The sequence below is a fragment of the Atta cephalotes genome (genome assembly GCF_000143395.1).
Source record: "Atta cephalotes unplaced genomic scaffold scaffold00018, whole genome shotgun sequence".
Classification (NCBI taxonomy): Eukaryota; Metazoa; Arthropoda; class Insecta; order Hymenoptera; family Formicidae; genus Atta; species Atta cephalotes.
Window position 1 is genome coordinate 1,486,257 of NW_012130082.1, and position 19,526 is coordinate 1,505,782.

Here is a 19,526-nt window from a genome sequence, read left to right on the forward strand (position 1 = left end):
GAGAAGGGGGGGGGGGGAGTGTATCTCTGAATGCTTGAGCATGCCAGAAGAATTTGAAATTGTTTTAGTGGCGCGTGCAGGATGCATCTGCTATGTACGGAATTTTAAGACCCCGTCACTATCACAGATTGCTCGAACTTTATCGGTCAAATCCCAATATCGGTTTTATTAAGGCAAACGCATACCACGCATAATTCATTACGGTAGGCGCAACTCGCGTATGAATTTCGAGTCCTGAGTCTGAAGAAGCTGATTAAAAATTCGCACAATGTGGTGGCGAGACCGTAGGTCTTTTTTCTTTTCTCTGGACGCTCGATCCAGCGACCAGGCTTAAACGGAGCACGAATTCTTTGAGGTTCACCAAAAAAAACTATCAAAAATGTAACCTGGTCTCGATGACCCTTGCCATCAATTTGTTCGGGACATTCTCAGGCGGAATCAACTTGCTCCTTTTTCGATCCGTGAATCTTCGTTGGATTCACGATTCCATACTACTATATGGTTCTAGCTCTTATTTCTTTGGCTCTTCTTCATCTATAATTATTGTAAATTTAATATGTACATTATTGTAATAAAATAGTATTCATATCAAGAATCTAATCGATATAATTTAATTATGAGGAAAATTATTTTAGCTAAAGAAAAGTAGAGTATATAACGTTGTTTGTAGCAGATAAGGGAAATTGAGATAAAACATGCTAACGTGCATAAACAAAATAAAAAATAATTTTATCTTGCAAGTTTTATAGCCTATACCTTTTTGACAGACTGCATAATTTGTGACATTGCTTATAAAGGAAATTTATGGTGGTGGTAGATAAATGATTAAAAGATTTAATGAAATCTTTTAGAAAAGTGAAAAATAAACTTATCCTTATACAACATCATATGCTTAGAAGAGGCTCAAAAATTATATATATATATTAATGTATATATTAACTTTTTATAGATATATTTGTTAACTTAATTTAAATTGATTTTTCTTCCAAATATTTGAAGAATGTTGTAACTTTATTTTTGGAGAAAATTTAAGCTTAAAAATAATTTAGTTGAGTTGAATTTTTTAATTGTTGAATTTTTTAGCGGACATTTTTTGATCGACAAGATGACGATCGTGATAAAAGTGAATTAAAATCGAGAGAACGGAATGAAACGAGAATGTAAAATGAGCACGCGCCAGGAACTACTTTAGCATATATAAGCTCAGTGATAGAGTGACTTCGTTCCATCGTAGTCCTTTTCGTCATCTGCATGGTCCGACGCCGCTGTCTGCTTCACGTCGTCGAGCAACAAGACGATGATTTAGATTGAATGCACATATTTAGCAGCCACGAGTTGTTATGACTTTCTACTTCCGCTCGTTATTAATTCTTTCATAAATTGTTGTCCCTCTCCTGGTTTCAGCATCTCGTTTCAGATATGTTTTTAATATGCTTATCGAAGATGCTTGCGATAGAATTTATTCCATTTTTTGCGTGGAGAAAATGATTTTTATCTATAATCTTATTTAAATGATTTTAAGTCGAAATTCTTCCTTCAAATATACTGATTTATATTGTATAAGTAACACCTCTTGCGATTGAGTGAAAAAAGTCGCAATAAACGCTCTCGTTTTTTCTCCTACCTCAAATTCTTCTACATAAGATAGATGAAGGCTATAATAACGTTCTTGATCGCGAGATTTCCAATTTTCTTTATAGCATCTTCCTATTTCATACATATCCTTTCATTTGAACTGTGCAAAGAATTCGAAGAATCTGCCAGTGGGCCTATCAACTCGTTTTCTCTTTCATTCCTCTTCTCTTGCTTCTTTACGTGGACTTTCTCGTTGAAGCGATCTCTCTTCTTCTTTCCATCCGTTCTCTTTATAAGACGTTTCTCTCTTTCTCTCGCGAATCCTTTATTTCTCCGCCTGCCTCTCCATTCGTCGCTCGTTCTGCAAACCGGCCGGCCGAAAGAGGCCAGCAACGTTGCTCTCTCGTCACTGTCTATCTGAGCAGACAGCGTGGAGCTGCCTTCGAGCAAAGTGAGGGCGTCTAATGAGGCAATAAATAAGTCGACCGCCCTAACCGGCCTCTCCACGCTTTTCGTTCGCGACGACGTGTCCATCCTCAAGTTCTTTTCTTGCCTCTGCGTACATGAGGTGGGGCCGATCTCCTCGATTCTAGTCGAGAGATTCTCTTCTCCTCCCCCTCGAACGTTCCGCTGGCTCGATTGTCGTCGATTAAACCGAGTCTTCCCTCGTTTTTTCGTCTAGTAGCGGATCCCGAGATGCCTTTTTGCGAGGGCTGTCTTGCAAGAAAAGAAGCACAAGCGAGTGACGGGACTGTTAAAGATCGTTGCGCATATATTCGGTACGTTGAATTTTGTTAATTTAAAAAACGATGAATTAGCGATGTGCTCGTCTAAATGCGATCACTATTCCGTGACGATGTATTATACTGCGTAATAAGTTCTCATAATTAGATATTTATGTGCATCGATATTAAAAAAGTTTATAGATAAAAAATTTCTATTTATATAGAAAAAAACCTATTTATATAGAAAAAACCGAATTTACTGAAATACTTAAAAGCTATTCTTTAAAACTTTTAGAATGAATCTCATTCTGAAGTATGAAATCTCACTTTTAAAAATTGAGTTTTTCCACTTTTTTCAAAACTAGCTCAATTTTCATTCTTTAGTGAGATTTCACTCCAAAAAATTTAGAGTATAGAAATAGAAAATAATTTTTTTATACTATCAAAATAATTATGTAGAAAACTGATTGCTAAATGTCAAAATTTTTTGCGGTATTGTTTATCATACTTGAATTCCCTGCATAATTATTTTATGGTTCAGTAAAATTATTTTTAGATCTGCATCTATCTACATTTTTAGATATTTTAGCAAAATCATTTTTTATAATTGCGTTAGCTATACGATATATATATATACTATATTGATTTATTACTCGTCTAATTAGAGGATACAAATACACTATTTTTTTAAATCTTTGGTATTATTGTGTCATATTTCTTATTATTATATTTAATTTATTTAAAATGATTTATATTTCATTAATCTCTCTCCATCTCAAATGATGTGAATAAAATTGGCATGTTAGTCTGTGGAAAGTTACGAAATCGCAATCGACAGATGGAAGACGAATGGCAACGTAGTTCCTGACCACTCCAATTCCCATTAACTTGCCTCTGGCGATATTAATAGATGTGAGTGCGAAATGTTCGCATAAGCGGCGCTCGTCAAAAGCGTGTTTGTAATAACTTTGTTATCCGCCTCGGGGATTGGTCTTTAGTATCGACGCATAGCGGTTCTATCGTTTATTTGACTAACGGGGTGAGATGCGTGGCCACTAGGAAACGGCCTTTGAAGTCAAAAGGTCGGATAAACTCCGGGAAGTTGCTTTCACCTTTATTTGAATATGTGACGTCTTTCCGATGAAAACTATCAATACGAATTATAAGACGCAATGAGAACAGAATAAATCATGACGAATTAGCGAAACGCATTGGATGTTATTTTAACTTATAGTGTGTTTTGATTCAATTCAACGAATACTATTATTAAATTCTTTAAACTACATGCGACAGGAATCTCATAATTAATTAATACCGTAATAGCGCTATAAAAATTCACGATATAATATAATTTATAGCTGCGTAATAAAATCTTGGAATATGAATATTATATCATTAAAAGTCAGAGATTTAACTTATATTTACGATATGAAATCTATAAAGTATATTACTGCTAGAAATAAAATACGTAAAGCATAATTTTCGAGATTTACATAATACATGATAATCTGACAATTTATTTGAATACCCGTGTATAAAGTTACGCATAAATGTTTACTATCTTTCTGACAAGCATATTCATTTCCTCTCTCTCATAAAATTTACACAATGTAAGACATTTGAACTACGACAATAACCTACACTTAATACAATGTTTAACTTCTCATGTAATTTCGCATACTGCAACTTCTCGGAATATAGCTATATCTATGTCGCTCGTCTATTATCTTGTTCCTAGTGGTTTCGTTGCATTCTCGTGTAGATTGATGCCCGGTCGAGAAATAGTACATGCGTTAATTCCAGGAAGATTTTGCAGCTTCTGGCAGCTGGTGGTGATCTAAGAGAACTAGAAAATATGTGTGACGTTGCATCTTCCAATCTTTCTTCTTTTAATCGATAGTTAACCTGAAAAATATATTTGAGATTGTATGACAAAAAATTAGGAATAGATATTCGAGGGAAGGAAAATACAAAAATATTTTAACAGAGATATAAAATAAATTAATAGTTAAATAACGTTTGATAAATCGAGAAATACTCTTTATTGAGAATCCTGCTTGATGCAATATGTTTTATACGAACGGCGTTTTCGTTACGAAGGCAGGATACCGTTTTCTTCGGAGAACTCTCGTAACAGATTGAAGAAGCTTCGGCGCTTGTCGTCCGTCAGACTCTATCGGAACCAAGAGCCTTAACAGGAATATCGACGAATCGAAGTTCCTGCGGCTTGTACTCTGTCAGTGGACCTGATCGTCCCGCGAGACATTACATGCGCCATATTTTGCTCCAACGAGAGCGATGCTGCTCTCCTTTTTTTCTCTTTTCTTTCTCTACCCCGTTCATATCTCTTATTACCTCTCTGTTTCACTCACGCGCGAAATCATTCCACGATCTCTCGATCGAGGGATTTCTCGTGAATTCCCGTCCGCGTATCATCTCGCGTATCATCTCCGTTCTTGTCGTCGTCATTCTCGGTTATAGTCGCCACTTGAGGTGGAATCCTCCTCGCCCAAATGACGATGTCACTCTCGTGCACGACTCTCCATGTCGTACTATCATCGGCTTCTTATTCCTGTTCGTGCAGAACGAAAAGCGGAGAAGGGTAAAGAGAGAGAGGAGGCACATCGAGAACGCCGTGGCGGTGTACATGGGCGCGCGAGCAACCGTCCTTAACGGAATTATTGCCATTAAGGTCGTTGCATTCCCGAGAGGCCGTCGTGTACGCGCCCTGGCATCCTACCGACGCAGAACTAATGATCTTAATTAACGTTTCGTAACGAAGGTCGCCCGGACTGTCCTCTTTCTTCTTCTTCTTCTCCATTTCTCCCTCTTCCCTCCCTAACCCTTCCTGGGCCCCTACTGTTTCTCTTTTTACCTTTCCGTCTTCGTGCCCTTCGCGGGTCCGCGCTTCTTCCACTTCGTCCTTTTCCCCTTCATCCTTCTTCTGGTATCTTTCTGCCTCCGAGTCGTCTTTCTCAACTTCGTAGTTCCCACCGCTCGTAGTTCACTCAGAATCCATTTCGCTTTATTCTTCTTTTTTTTCTACCCCCGGCATAATCATCAACCTGTCTCTTCTCTACTCTTTCTCTCTCCTTTCTCTTTACACCCTCTCGGCATACTCGTTCGTTTTTTCCGTTTCTACAAGGGTCTTCCTATACCTCCATAACTTTATTTTTTTTTGCTGTATATCTTTCTTTTTCATTCGTAGGATTACGTCGCCATGAGTTTAATACGCCGGAGCTTTAATTATTGCAATAGTGTTAACGTGTTCAAATTCGATTGTCATACCTACTATCCGTGATATACTTTTTCTTTTTTCTCATCTTCTTCATTTTTTTCGACGATTTTTTTCCATCGTTATTCCTTCATGGCACGGTATCGCATATCTCGTTTTCTTGTCTCTCACAAAGTTTCACCATAACGTCACGGGATATCATCATGATCTTGGTTTATTCTTTGTCACCTTTACGTCATTTCATACAATCATCATTCAATTATTGATTTTTTGTAATGAAGTTTTGTGCGTTATCACTATATGTCAGAGATATTTATTGTAATATATAATATAATATATATAATATACTTGAAGTATAATATATACTTGAAGAGGAAAAGAGAAGAGAAATAGTAACTTTCATTGGCATAATAATTTCACGTCGTGTCGACCGCAATTGCACGGCATCAATACAATTACTATAATTCACTCGTCGTTAATAAATTACGTGTAATGAAGCTGACATCGCCACTTTTAGTAGCCACAATCGAATGAAACGTATACAGATCTTTAGCGCTTTTTCCTTGTTAATTTATTGTTAATTTATTGTTCTATTATATAATTCGTTGCATAGTGCGATCTGGTTATTCACATAGCGAACATGAAAAATTAGTAGTATTAAAGAAATTCGTTGAGAATGACAAATCTTCCGTGTTCAGACGATGTTAATGGGGTAAATCTGAATTCTCTGTAAATAGCGAAGCTCCGACTGATTTATGAGGCACGACGGTGTGCTTAAGAGAAATAAATTCTGATCCAAACACGAGCGATTAATCGCGAGGATCAAGGCTGCGTCGAGACACAACACTCATGCTTATAGAACCGAGATTCTACGGATTTTAGAAGGAATGGATAAGCATCACGAGAAAGGAGAGCTGCCGTTTAATCTCACGCGAGAGCGTTCCTTTTTTAACATTGCGCACGGAAAGATATTGCGTAGCTAAATAACCAGCAACTCGGCCGCGGGATTTGTAGCTTCCGTAAATTATTCTGATCGTTTTCCTCTCTAGCGCGTGTCGTGTCTTGAGGGAACGACGTTGTTTCGAGTTCCTTGCGGTTCACATGATTATATCGTTACTTTAAGTGTATTGAGTGTAGATAAGTTAATTAAACACGGAAACGTTTAGATTGCTGCTACTTTTTTATCATTCAAGAATAAGTACGCATAACGTTTATTTATTTAATTAATTTAATTAATTGTTATTCGATTGAAATATAAAATATTAGCTTCCAATAGCTTGCGTTGTGATGTATGCCATTGAGAAATTCGTTGTGGTTAAAAATTTTACCACGTATTGATTTTAATTGTTAATTAATTTATATAAATTAATTGTATTTATATAAATAAATTTTTTATTTATATCAGCATTTGTCTAATCTTATTACTAAAAATTATTCAATTAATTTGAACGATGCAGATATACATATGCATTTATAACAGTATTCTCATGTATTGATAATTTTTACTCTTTAAATCCTTTGGAGTAAATTTAAAATGAAGTAATAAAAATTTTATTCTAAAGAGTGAAATAAATTCAGCCAGTTTTGAAAAAGATTGGCTCAACTTTCAATCTTTAAGGGCGAGATTTCATTCTTTAGAATTCTAAAAGTTTTAAAGAGGTATAACAAGATATATTAAATATATTTAATATGATATATTTAATCACGTATTTTAATTTTTGATTTTACAGGACTGTAGGAAGCCAGCTGGTGATGGATCCGATGCTGGTCTGTAAGAAAACAAGACGTCTGAAGGGAAAATTAGCTGACATTTGTCGTAAAGAGCCATCTTTGTTGAAAGAAATCGCGAAGGGTGTTCAAGTAGGTACTAGGGAATGTCAATACCAATTTCGAAATCGAAGGTGGAACTGTACGACCGTCAGGAGATCTCTCAAGAAGATTCTGCTTCGTGGTAAGCTTCATCGAGATATATAATCAGTAATAATTAACTTCAGAGATTATTAAAGATTGAGGTTGAATAATTTGTATTATTCTTAGTTTATTATGTGATACGTTTAATATATAATGGATTATTTCAACATATTGGATCATATATTTTTAATGATTTTTTAATGATGATGTTTAAATGGATTTAAATTAAGAAATAAGTAATTTTTTTACACTTTATAATTAACGAAAAGTATTTAAAGATCCGAACGAGGCCTTTGCGCACGTCAGACACTCGATCCCGTAAATTCGTGAATCTGGTCGCATTATTCGCGAATCATGGTCGCAAGGTCGAGCAAATGCTATTCCGAGCCCCGGTCTCGCCCTCTCTTCGAAAAACGGATCTCCGGTCCTGTGGTCCCCCTTTCAGGAGCGAGAAGGGGACCCGCGCACGACAATGCACACGCTAGCGGCAGATTACAGGGCGCTACTCGTTCGACATTAGGCGAACCGGATGTCGATTACACACTCCCCTACAAGGCCTGAGGGCGATTCGTTACGATTAAATGCCGGTGCCCGATCGGCACACCTCCAGAATGGGCTACCCCTTTAGGACCTTTAAGGACCTTTCTACGTGCAGGGCCTTTAAGAAATCCCTTCGCGTGTGGAGCATGATGTTGACCACTCTATACCGATACGAGTGTATTAACGATAAAACATGATATATAACAATGGTATTTTTATGTTTTCATTTAGAATAATTGATTATTATTCAAAAAATTATATCAAATTATTAAATTTTTTTCTTATATTGTTTTACGCTCACATGTCTCTAAATTATATTTACATAAAGTTTATTGGGATAAAAAGAATATATAAAAAAGAATGCAGTTTAAGTTAGAATTTATTTTTAAAGAAAAGAGAGAAGTCGATTTTTTTATTTGATTTTTTATCTATTCTTTATATCACATATATTTTTTATTCAAATATGTTATGATGATTATAACTTTATTTTATTGTATTTATAACTTGGACAGGTCATGGCGTTTTTTATCTTACTGTTTAAGAATGCCTTTTTCGAGTTAGGATACATTACGGATGAATAAGTAATTATTTTTAAATTAACCTTAATAAGACATTCTAGATATATATAGTGTTTCGGTGGCTAGAAAAAAGATAATAACTACTCTCTTTTAATGTTGGGACTACGTCGACGCGTATACAACTATAAAGTCAAACTACAAGGTGTCACAGCAAATAGTAGCGTGTAGTAATATGATAATAATGATAATGCCACCGTTATTGCCAACAGGAATACTTAACTGATCGGAATGTTGAGAAATTGAAGTTCCACGAACTATATTATTATAGCTCGTTCATGTCACATCCGCGTTCGTATCATTATTATCCGTTAAAAAATTGTTTCTTTTTAACTTCCTTGTTTCTTTGTCAGCAATTTGCACAAAAAAAGACTAGCATAATTACTGAAATAAAAAAAAGAAGTTTACCTTGTTGAAAGTTATTCGTATATAATCTCAATACAATGTTTTATAATATATTTTATAAGATTTCAAAATTTTATAGAATACAATTATTTTCAATAAAAATAATTTTTAATAGAATATTTTTAAATAAAAATAATTAATATGATAAACGAGAAAATATCTTCATATTCTTTGTTGTGAGATGTTATATTTCTTCATTTTCAATTATATGGTATATTAGAGTTATTAACAAGTTTATATACAGTTATTTTCATTTTTAAAACATTACAAAAAATTTTATATTTTGTATTTTTTTTTAGGTTTTTTTGCTTCGGTAAAAATTCACTAGAGCGCTTTTCATAAAAGAATAGTGTATCTTATTATCGTATATAAAATAGTATTTATATATTATCATATATAGAAAAAATACTTTAAAAATGTTTAATTTCGAAAGCATTTATTTTTAATATTTTTTATGAATTTAGTGCAAAAATATATTAGCAAAATTATCAATTTTCATATTTTATTTTTATTATAATTAGTATTATATAATACAATATGTATATATAATTATTATATTATATAATATTAAATAATAAAAAAATATAATATTATATAATCTATATTTTATAAATTTATAATTATATTATATAATATAATAATTATGTCTATTTTCATCAAAGAATAGCATTTATTTATTGATCTTGCATAAACATAGATTCATTTATCTAGTGGAGAATTTGTAAACAAGCATGAACGAATTCTATCTTGATTACGTTAACAATTAATTGTTCAGTTTTTATCATCGAATTTGGACCTTCTTTCTCTGTGCGCGGTAAATCTGAATCCGATGAAAGATGAAACTGTCCGCGTGGTTCACTTACTCAGTTAGCCATCCGATATATTAATTTCGGGTGATTGGTTACGACAACCAAATCGAAGACGTGTTCAATAGTCTGTGCTGATCGTCCGATCAGATCGGTGTCTTATGGTAGCTTGACAGATTGACACTGTCCGTCGGATATTAGTGGCAATATGTTCCTTTAATTAAAGCCTTTCTGCTACGACAAACCGCGGCTAAGTCTTTCCATTTTGTCTCCCACTTTCACCCTTTTTCTTTCCTTTACTTGCTCTCTCGCGATCTAAAGATCGCCGTCAATCTTATCGATCGTGATTTGATACAGGATCGTCTCTCAGGTAAGACGCTAAATGCGGACGCGCGTGGAATCCACGCCTGGCGATCGATGATCGTATTAAGCACGACACCGTCGGGGATGCCTGACGATCGGCATTCATTCGTGAAAGATGCGAGAGATAGTATATTATTAACGAGACAGCTCGTCGGCCTGAATAAATAAAGCGATAGTTTAATTAAGCGAATAGATACCGCGCTCGGTATTTTCATTTATTTTGAGATATTTCGGAAATCCAAATATTCTATAGTATTTAGATATAGTCATTTACTTTCACATAAAGATACATATAAATAATATGTGATACGACAAATTTGTTATACAGAATATTACATAATATCTCAATAATTGATTGTCATATTAAATACAAAGCGGAGACAATTATTCGCCACGCAATCCTTTTATTTTCTATAACACAGAATTTAAGACTTTTTTCTTCGTGATGGTTTTTTTTTCATTCAGTTTTATTTCTTGAGATGCATACATTCCTATTATATTTAATTTGAGAAATAATTATTTTTAAATTGAATAAAAATTTAATTATAATTATTTTTTATGAACATATTTAGAAATACCTGTAAATTTCTGGATGAATACTTGATATCTTTCTTTAATATAACAAATATTTTTAATTTTCATATTTTAATTCTTAAGAGAATCATTACAAATATGGTTGAATCACAATATCACTGCAGCAAGTAATTTGCATTCTATTTGTTATTTATCTTGCCTCACTCCATAAAGGTGACATTGCTGTGTAAGTTGATAAAGTCCGATTATATGTTTTAAATCATTGTAAAGTTCGTTATGTTGAATTATAAAGAATTTATAATTGTTGTTTCTGCAGAATGTCCCGAATTTCAATGGCCAAACTTTGAGAACGTATAGGGATCGATAAACTAAAAAAAAAATTTCCCTACATATTCCCGAAGTTTAGCTATTTAAATTCAGGAGGTTCTGTATAATGAGTTTTTATTCCACGTATAGTATATCTACGTATCCTCGTATTTGTTGTATTATTATTTCATGAAGTTCGCTTATCAGATAGAACTACAGTTCTTTTTATGTTTTTTAGCTTCGAGATATGTACATAAATACATAAAAGTTATGAAACTAATAATAATAATAATAATAATAATAATAATAATAATAATAATAATAATAATAATTTTGATAATAGAAATAAGAAAGCACAAATCAGTTTGTCAAATAAATATCGCTTTGTGTTGCGAAGCGTTCGTAGAGTCAGAAGTTACACTCAAAAAAATGGTAGGCCTCTGTCGGGAAAAGGTTGGACAGCAGGTACATAAATCTCGTCTACAAAATGCATTATTGGACAGTGCGGATCGATGACAGGGGCGGCAATGTGTTAACCGGTCGTTCCGGGTGACAATTCTCGCCGTCATCATTTATCTGTGACTCCGTTCGTGGACAGCTTACCTTAGGAAGTCCCATGTAACCGTTATACCGTTTTTATTGGGCTGCTTTGTAGCGACTTTATGTATTTCTATATACTTCCATATTATATATATTCTTATTGAATTATTGTTGTTAGGGAATAAAATTGTTATTACATTTAGTTTAATTATTATTTAAATTACCGTTATTAGAATATTATAATTATCTACTTTTTATTTTTTAAATTGATTATTTGAATTAAAAATCGAAATTTGTCGGATTTTTTTAAAAGACTACATTCTTATCTCTTGGATAAAAAAATTTGAAACTTATAATTGTTAATTCTTTTTGTCTCAAACATATATGAACTAATCAATGTCTTTAAACAAATTTGTAAATTGCGAAGATTATATCTATTATAAAAAAAAGAATAAATTGTTATTAATCTGTCGTTTTTAATCTTTGATGTAACACATACTATTTCTTCGAAATTCAGCTTTTATGACATCGTAAATAGGATCTATTGATACATGTGACTATTATCTGTTACAAGCTGAAGACAGATCGCAGTTAGGAATCTAGGCGGAAGAAATATACGACTTTCTAGGCCACCCGTTTTGTCCAAAAAGATTTTAAGGAACACGTGGAGTTTGGCTACCGAATCCTACTATTCGAGCTTCTTTTCCCTTTGGAAATTTAAAATAGATAAATTATAAGAAATAAATACTTTGTCAAGGAATAACAAAAACAATGTGAAAGTAGTAATGGAAACTTTCAGCTTTTTACTGTTTTTATTTTAATTAAACAATTGAAGAAATAATAAGCAATAAGATATAATATCGAATTATACAATAAATAACTGAAGCATTTTAAAATGAATATTATAAAAATAATAACATACTATATAGAAATATTTTTTATTCACATTTTACATAATTTACATTTTTGTCTATAAAAGTAAATACAGAACTAAAATAAAAATTCTATAATATTTCTTTAAAATTCTAAAATATAGAATTATAAATAAGGAATCCGGATGAAGTAATATTTTTTGCAATAAATTAGTTATAGTTTTTAAGATGCTTATTAGTAAATTATTATATAGCTTTCTAAGATGTTTATTCGCAATAATATTAAATTGACAAACAGTTTAATATTGTTGTACAAATATTATTATTCCAGCTTCAGTTTAGTTTTACGATCAACAAATAATCGGCACACATTTTACTTATTTGAATTGGTGTGTACTTATAAAGAATTACTTCACTTGAAAAACTTTCCTAAAAAACTGATGAAATTGTCCGATTATGTCACGTATTTCAGATCAAGTATGATTCATTCGATAATGTCTAGTAATGATACACTCGCAGAGATAGAGTGCTTGTAAGTTTTTTCCCAAGCCGAAAATTCGACTGATGATACATCAGAGGCTTGCTTATCTATCGTCCATTCTCGGATGCATCTCTGGGGAAAAATTCCTAACGGGTGGGTTAGGGGGAGGGAAAAAGTGTATGAGGATCCATGCTACCGGCGGCGCCTATCTTAATTCCCGATTGACGTTTATTTATCTGGCGACGTTTAATTTTTATGGGCGCGATTCGGTCGATAGTTTAGGCCCAGCAGGTAGCTCCCGCTGTGTGGTCCCGGGGACCCCGGGGGCCCCCGAAGTCTGGTATAACATTCGTGGACGAGCAGCACCTCTTAATTGAGGGGTGCCGCGTGTCGCGATAAGACGAACACGGGCGTCAAAAACCCGTAGAAAGAGCTACCTCTGAAGTAAAAGGAAGCGGAGGAGGAAGGAATTTATTGGGCTGCCCCGCGCAGAGTTCCCCTTCGGCAGGTACGATCGTCGAATCGATGGGTTTCGACTAAATTAAGAGAGTGGTTTTCTTCATTCATCCCGAGATTCCACAGAATTCACGGAGTGACGAAGAAAACGGTCATCTAAGTGGCCGCCTCCTCCAAATCAACAAATTGTCCTCTCTCTTTCTTCTCTTCTTTTCTCTCTGAAGAGTGGAAGGAGAAGAAGGATAGCCAGAATCATAACGTAATGATTTTATTCTTTCATTGAGAAGAAGCCCGAGGTTAACAGGCCACGCATTATGGTTTTCTCGAAAGAACTTTCTCGCAGCCATTATAAGTCGCAGATTCGAAGGTAGAGGTGTTGCAATTAGCTACATCACGTTGATTCATTGTTACAATTAGATTGATCGCGACTTTGTCTTATCGTGATCATATGCTTTGCCATCTTGGGACTACTTTAGAGAGACGTTTCTTTTCTTTGTGGTTTCCCAACTCTCTAACGAGGATGCTCACCTTGGAGCATTAATAAACTCGAGTTCGTGTCTTTGTCTGTTCGCGATGCTTTTCTTCCGTGAGAGCGGTCGCAAAATAATTTGTTTCTGCAAATTGAAACTTCTCAGAATACATATGTATGTTTTTCAATGTCGTAGTGAAAACCGTTTACCTGAAAAATGATTTTGCACATTATTTATTTTTGTCGTTAAAATGCAATACTTACAATTGTTGTTATTGTATAATAATTATAGCTTCTCTTGAGCATTGTAAATTATTAAAATATATACATAAATTATTGAGAGAACAAAAAGAAAAGTAAGAAAAAATGAGAGACGGATCTCTTGATCCATTAACACTCTTGATGAAAATAAAAAGGACAGTTTACGTGTAATAAAAAGTTACCACAGTTTCTCCACGACGGTGGTCCGGTAGTCGTTTTTCAAATCGTTCTCAACAGGGTTGGCTGAGGTTATCCCTAATAGGATAGAGGGGCAGCAAATTTAGTGGAACCTCTACTAAATCGGGGACTAATTATTCGACAGTGAGGGTGCCGGCGATCCCGCTAATATCGCTCGTAAAATCTTCGGCTCATCCTATCTTACGATCTTCGGATGACTCTTTATAGAACACAGAAATGTGTGAAGCACAAGAAAACGCGGAGGGCGTGAAATATCAAATTTGAGGAATTCAATGCCAAGTTCCACGAAGATGATGCTTCTTTAACATTGTAAATATTAATTTTTATTCAAAATATTATTCATTAGTCATTTTCCTAATATTTTATATAGCGTTTGATTATGTAGCCTTTGCTTCCCGTTGATTGATCGTAATTAATATTTCTTCGCGAATATTGTTGAGCATTTTAACGATTTGTGGCCCTGACTTGTCCCTTAAACGGGTTAAGATCGTGCGTTGAAATTCACGCGAACACGAAGCAGCGATAATCAGAAGGACTGAAACGGATTTAGCGGTATAACGCTAAGTGTTTTCGTCGTCTCGCGAATGCGACGCTAACTAATGCGCTCCATATAGGATTCCCAGCCCGTTTTCGCGCCTCTCCTGTTTCCCATCTCGCACGTACGGAAATTAAATAACGTCACGTGTACGTGTCAAATATCTACTAAAAGGCCTTTAAAAGATATTTGTCCTTTGCGTCGTTCAGGCTTCGCGAATTTGTTTCCTATTCGTATCTTGTTCGTACCTTGTGAATCTTTATTCATTCATGTTCGATATTTGTCATTAATAAATAGATGAACGTTTAACAATAAATGTGTGGAAAATTTATTTTCGAGAATTGAGAAAAATTGTTTGATAAATTTGATTATGAAAAAATCTTATGTAACAGCTTTAATGATTCTTATTATAATAATTATAATTATAAATATTAAATATCAAGAAATATATTTTATATATATATATATATATATATATATATATATATATATATATATACAAATGATCAAATTTATTTGAACTTTAACGAACGCAGAATATAAAAATAATTTCTTATTTTTATAATTAATATTGAAATACTAATGAAATATCGAGATGCATTAATTTATCCAAAATATTGTGAATTTTTAAATAGTTACAGATATTATCTATTATCAAATATTAAATATTTCACATGTGTTTTGGTCCTATTTGAACTTAAAGAAATGTCTCATAACCAAAATTGGTTAAATCAAAATTTGAAAATATATAGATGTCCGTTTTAAAGACGAGCTGTAGTCACGTTAGGGCAGTACACTGACCTTGCTTCTCTAATTCTAAGCAAGGTCAGTGAAGCAAAAGCAATTGACGTGACTACAAGCTATATCCGTCGAGAGCACTTTGCTCACAGTACCCATCACCCGCGGTGCTACTTCTCAGGAATATGTCGCCATGGGGGGGTTTTTCTTGCCTCTGCCTTTCACACAATATTGCCAAAGATGTGCACGAAATATTATTAGCACACCGGATGCTGGCTCGTAGTGAGTTGGCCCACATGAATCATTCATGAAGCACAGGACAGTAGCAGTGGCACTCTCGTGACAAGAGGAACAATGGCGCAACCATAAGCGTCGATCATGGAAGCGTGTCATACGAAGGAAAAGCTTGATTTTTCTCGCTTCCAACGGTCGTAGAAACCGGTAGGAAGGAAATTATCCATGACTAAAGAGATACCTTATGCGACTGGTCCTGACTGGCATCATATCGCGGTATTCCGAGAGAAATAAATACAAAAAGAGAGAAGGAGTCTTGACTTCTTTCTTTCATTCCTTAGTGAGAGGACGAAAACCTACGTCATATTATTAACACTATTAGCTTCGATGTTAACCGCATGTGAGCCGTGTGCACTCCCGGCGAAACTATAAACAGCGAACAAAATACACAAAGCGACTGCATGCGCATAAAAAAAGTCCTATCAATTAACATATATTTCAGTACAATTTATCTCTATTGGTTGAAATTAATCTTTATCGATATAAATGGGAGAAATAATTAATTTAATTGATAATTTATTAAAAATAGCGATAATTGTATGAGTTACATTTATTCACTGATCGCGAATTTTTTATTTTGTAATTATGTATCAATGAATGTAGAAGCAAGAATGAATTTTCTGCACGATTACTCTTTATAAGAACTGTACTTTGAAAGAGCAATGGGCTCACTGCATTGCGAGAACGCCCGGGCCGGTGTCGTTTCCACAAAGGATTGACAACAGCAAACAGTTTAGTGTCCCGTACGTTTATTGTATCTCGACTACCGTACGTTTAACTTCGTTCCGGATGTGCGGGAGGGTGTAGAAGACGGAGGTAGCAGGACAGAAGAGAACCGACGAAAAAAAGTACGCCGCGGGACCAGGACAGATCTGTTACTCCGTTAGACTTCTTCGGCCTGACATTTGAATGCTTCGTCGATTCCACGGCGTCGAAAGGAGAACGAGTAGAACCGAGGAAAGAGGACTCACCATAGCTGTTGTCGTCTTTATATTGCCTTCCTCTCGTCGTATCTTATGGGTTTTTGTCAAACTTTGGTGCATTCCTTCGCGAGTTTTACCGACGAAAATGTTCCTCTCCGCGCAATTCTCTCGCGTTATAGTCATAAATCATGTCTGCGACATATGATATGCAAATTTTCATACTTTATCGAACATCCTTGATACGCAAAACTTGATTATAATTTAATTAATAGGAAATTTTAACTGTTTCTTAAAAGAAAAAAAAAGTAAAGAAAATAGTTGATTAATTGAAATAAAATATGCAAATATGAATATGCAAAGGGTAATCTTTACGTATGATCGATAAAAAATGTGTGTAAAGCAATTCGAATAGTTCTGTTCTTTTTATGCATTAAGGGAGATGATATATGAAATAATAGTACGATCCATTTTTCTCGATTTACTTCTGATATCTCGTAATTACCGCGATATCTCGTGCGAAGATGAGGTGTGCTTGGTGCGCCACAGCGAATGGAACTTAGAATGCTTGACGAGAATGGTGGGTGTAGGAAAGAGAAGGAACGAGAGAAATTCCTGCAAAAGCAGAGAATCCAGCGGTGATATGGTGCGGCAGTTCTCAAAAATCCGCTGGAATCTCAGGGAAAAGGTGAACGCGCCTGAGGAGCTCCCGCCGCAATTGGTCATTCGGCGATTTTTGCCGGCATTCATGCGTCCGTTCCTCGGTATTTATTGGAAAGATTTTCTTCCCTGGTACGATCTCGGAGAGTCGAAGAGCGGGCCAGCGAAGATCTGGTACTCGCGCGAGCGAGCCGATCTCGTGCGCGCTTCTCCATCCTCCTGTCCTCCTGTCCTCCACCCCACTGCAAGTGCACTCGGCTTGCAGTCCTATATGCGCGCTATCTTCTTCTCTCATTGAATATTCTCAACTTTATTTACGGATGCCCGTCGAGATTTATCGTCGTTCGCGCTGCTCTTTTCGCTTTAACTTGCTTCGTCTTGCTTTAACGTCGTCTGTCTTTTCCTTTCCCATGTTCGCCTACATCCTGCGCGTCTAATATTATTTCCTTTCCTTTCTCTGTCCTTTTCTTTTTCTTCTTCTGCCTTGCCCTCTGGTACATCGTACTTTTACGATATTACGCGGTACAAAAATGATGCACACATGTAGGAAATATGGCAAGCTATTTTATAAAGAAAGAGATCATAAATAAGAGTATTCTACATGAACATTGTGTTAAAAGAACACGTCATATTTTTTTTGTCTATTTTGATTAGCGATATCTCTAATGTTTAGATATATATTAGATAATCAAATAAAATAAATAGATATAATAGCGCAAGATATAATATTTCTATTAGTTGCAAATATTTTTAAAAAATCCTTTATAATTTTATCTTATTTGTTCTCAAAATATTTTTTAAATTAATTTATTTCATCATAATAATAGTGAAAAATTAAGCGATAAATGTGTTAAGGACAAATTGTAATATTGTAAGTAAGAAAGGCGAGGGGAGACGTATACTTAAACGCGAAGATCAATACTAAGTACGATCTATTGCGCATGAATCGGTGCATGAATCGGCCCGATAGATTGTCTCACTGCTAAACAAATCACCCCGTCGTAGCATTGAGAACGATCGATAGCATCTACGTGCGTCGATCGAGCACAACGGCGACGTAATTCCTACAATGGCGGTCCGACGCATCGCCGCAAATTGCTTGCATAATCCGACCGATTAATCACCGTGAGATTTACGAGGGATTTGTTAACCCTATGCAAAAATGCACGTGCTTAGCTATATGCAATTACTTTCGTATACTTTTGCATATTCTATAAATATATATTAGATCTCGATAATGTGTGCATTAATACAGCATTATAAACAATATATTTAAATATATATGTTATTTTTAATTTTAAGACTATAAAAGATACATTAAAAAATTCAATTTTTTAAGTTACAATATGATTATAAAGTACAAATTTGTAATGATGTAATAGAAATTGAGGTTCCTCCGTTTTTTAGGTCAATGCATTTAAGCAATTTACCCAGTGATCGGAGATCAGGTTGTGCGATGATTGAAAATGATCACAAGGAAAGAATGAATAATAATTTGTAGGAAAAATTTAGATTCCGGCCTCGCAAGGGTTACGAAGGTTATATGGGAGCTCGCGGACTGGCTTTAAATGAAATTGAAATTGATCCAATAAATTAATACTGTCATTTATTAAAAGAAAGAAATAGTAATTATATATATATATATATATATACATATCGAAAAAAAACGTGAAATAACTTATATGAGAGAAGTATATAATATAGTTCTTACTTGCGACTGTCGTGACGGACTCTATTTCGAAATTATTATATTTTTCTACTGACTGACTAGCTACCTTTTGCAGTTCTTTTATATTCTGGCAATGAGTGGGGATGTCTTCCTAGGACCAATCAACACTCTTCTAGATTTGGTAGGATCCTCGCACTTGTTTTCTTAAGATAAGACAGTAAGGCTTCGCATAAACTCTACTCTCGACACTACGAATCTAGATTTTAAGAATATTAAGAATAAAAATTCGATTTTCTTAATTAACATCCTTATGCGAAGTAATGATATATTCTAAATTTTAAACTGATTTTAATTTTATGGAAAAAGAAAAAGAAAGGAAAGGGAAAAAAATAAAGATTCATCCGCATTTGGGAAGGTCTTAATATATAATATTACTTAATTTCTCTCTCTCTCTCTCT

The 19,526-nt window shown here is 34.5% G+C and overlaps 1 protein-coding gene across 1 annotated transcript in view; it reads left to right on the forward strand.

Moving 5' to 3' along the window:
- The window catches only part of LOC105618731 (protein Wnt-6-like), a 39,833-nt gene that overhangs the window by 11,432 nt on the left and 8,875 nt on the right, over positions 1 to 19,526 (forward strand). The window contains exon 2 of the mRNA XM_012200261.1: positions 7,266 to 7,486. Coding sequence (XP_012055651.1) covers positions 7,266 to 7,486 — 221 coding nt within the window. The remainder of the gene's footprint in view (positions 1 to 7,265; positions 7,487 to 19,526) is intronic.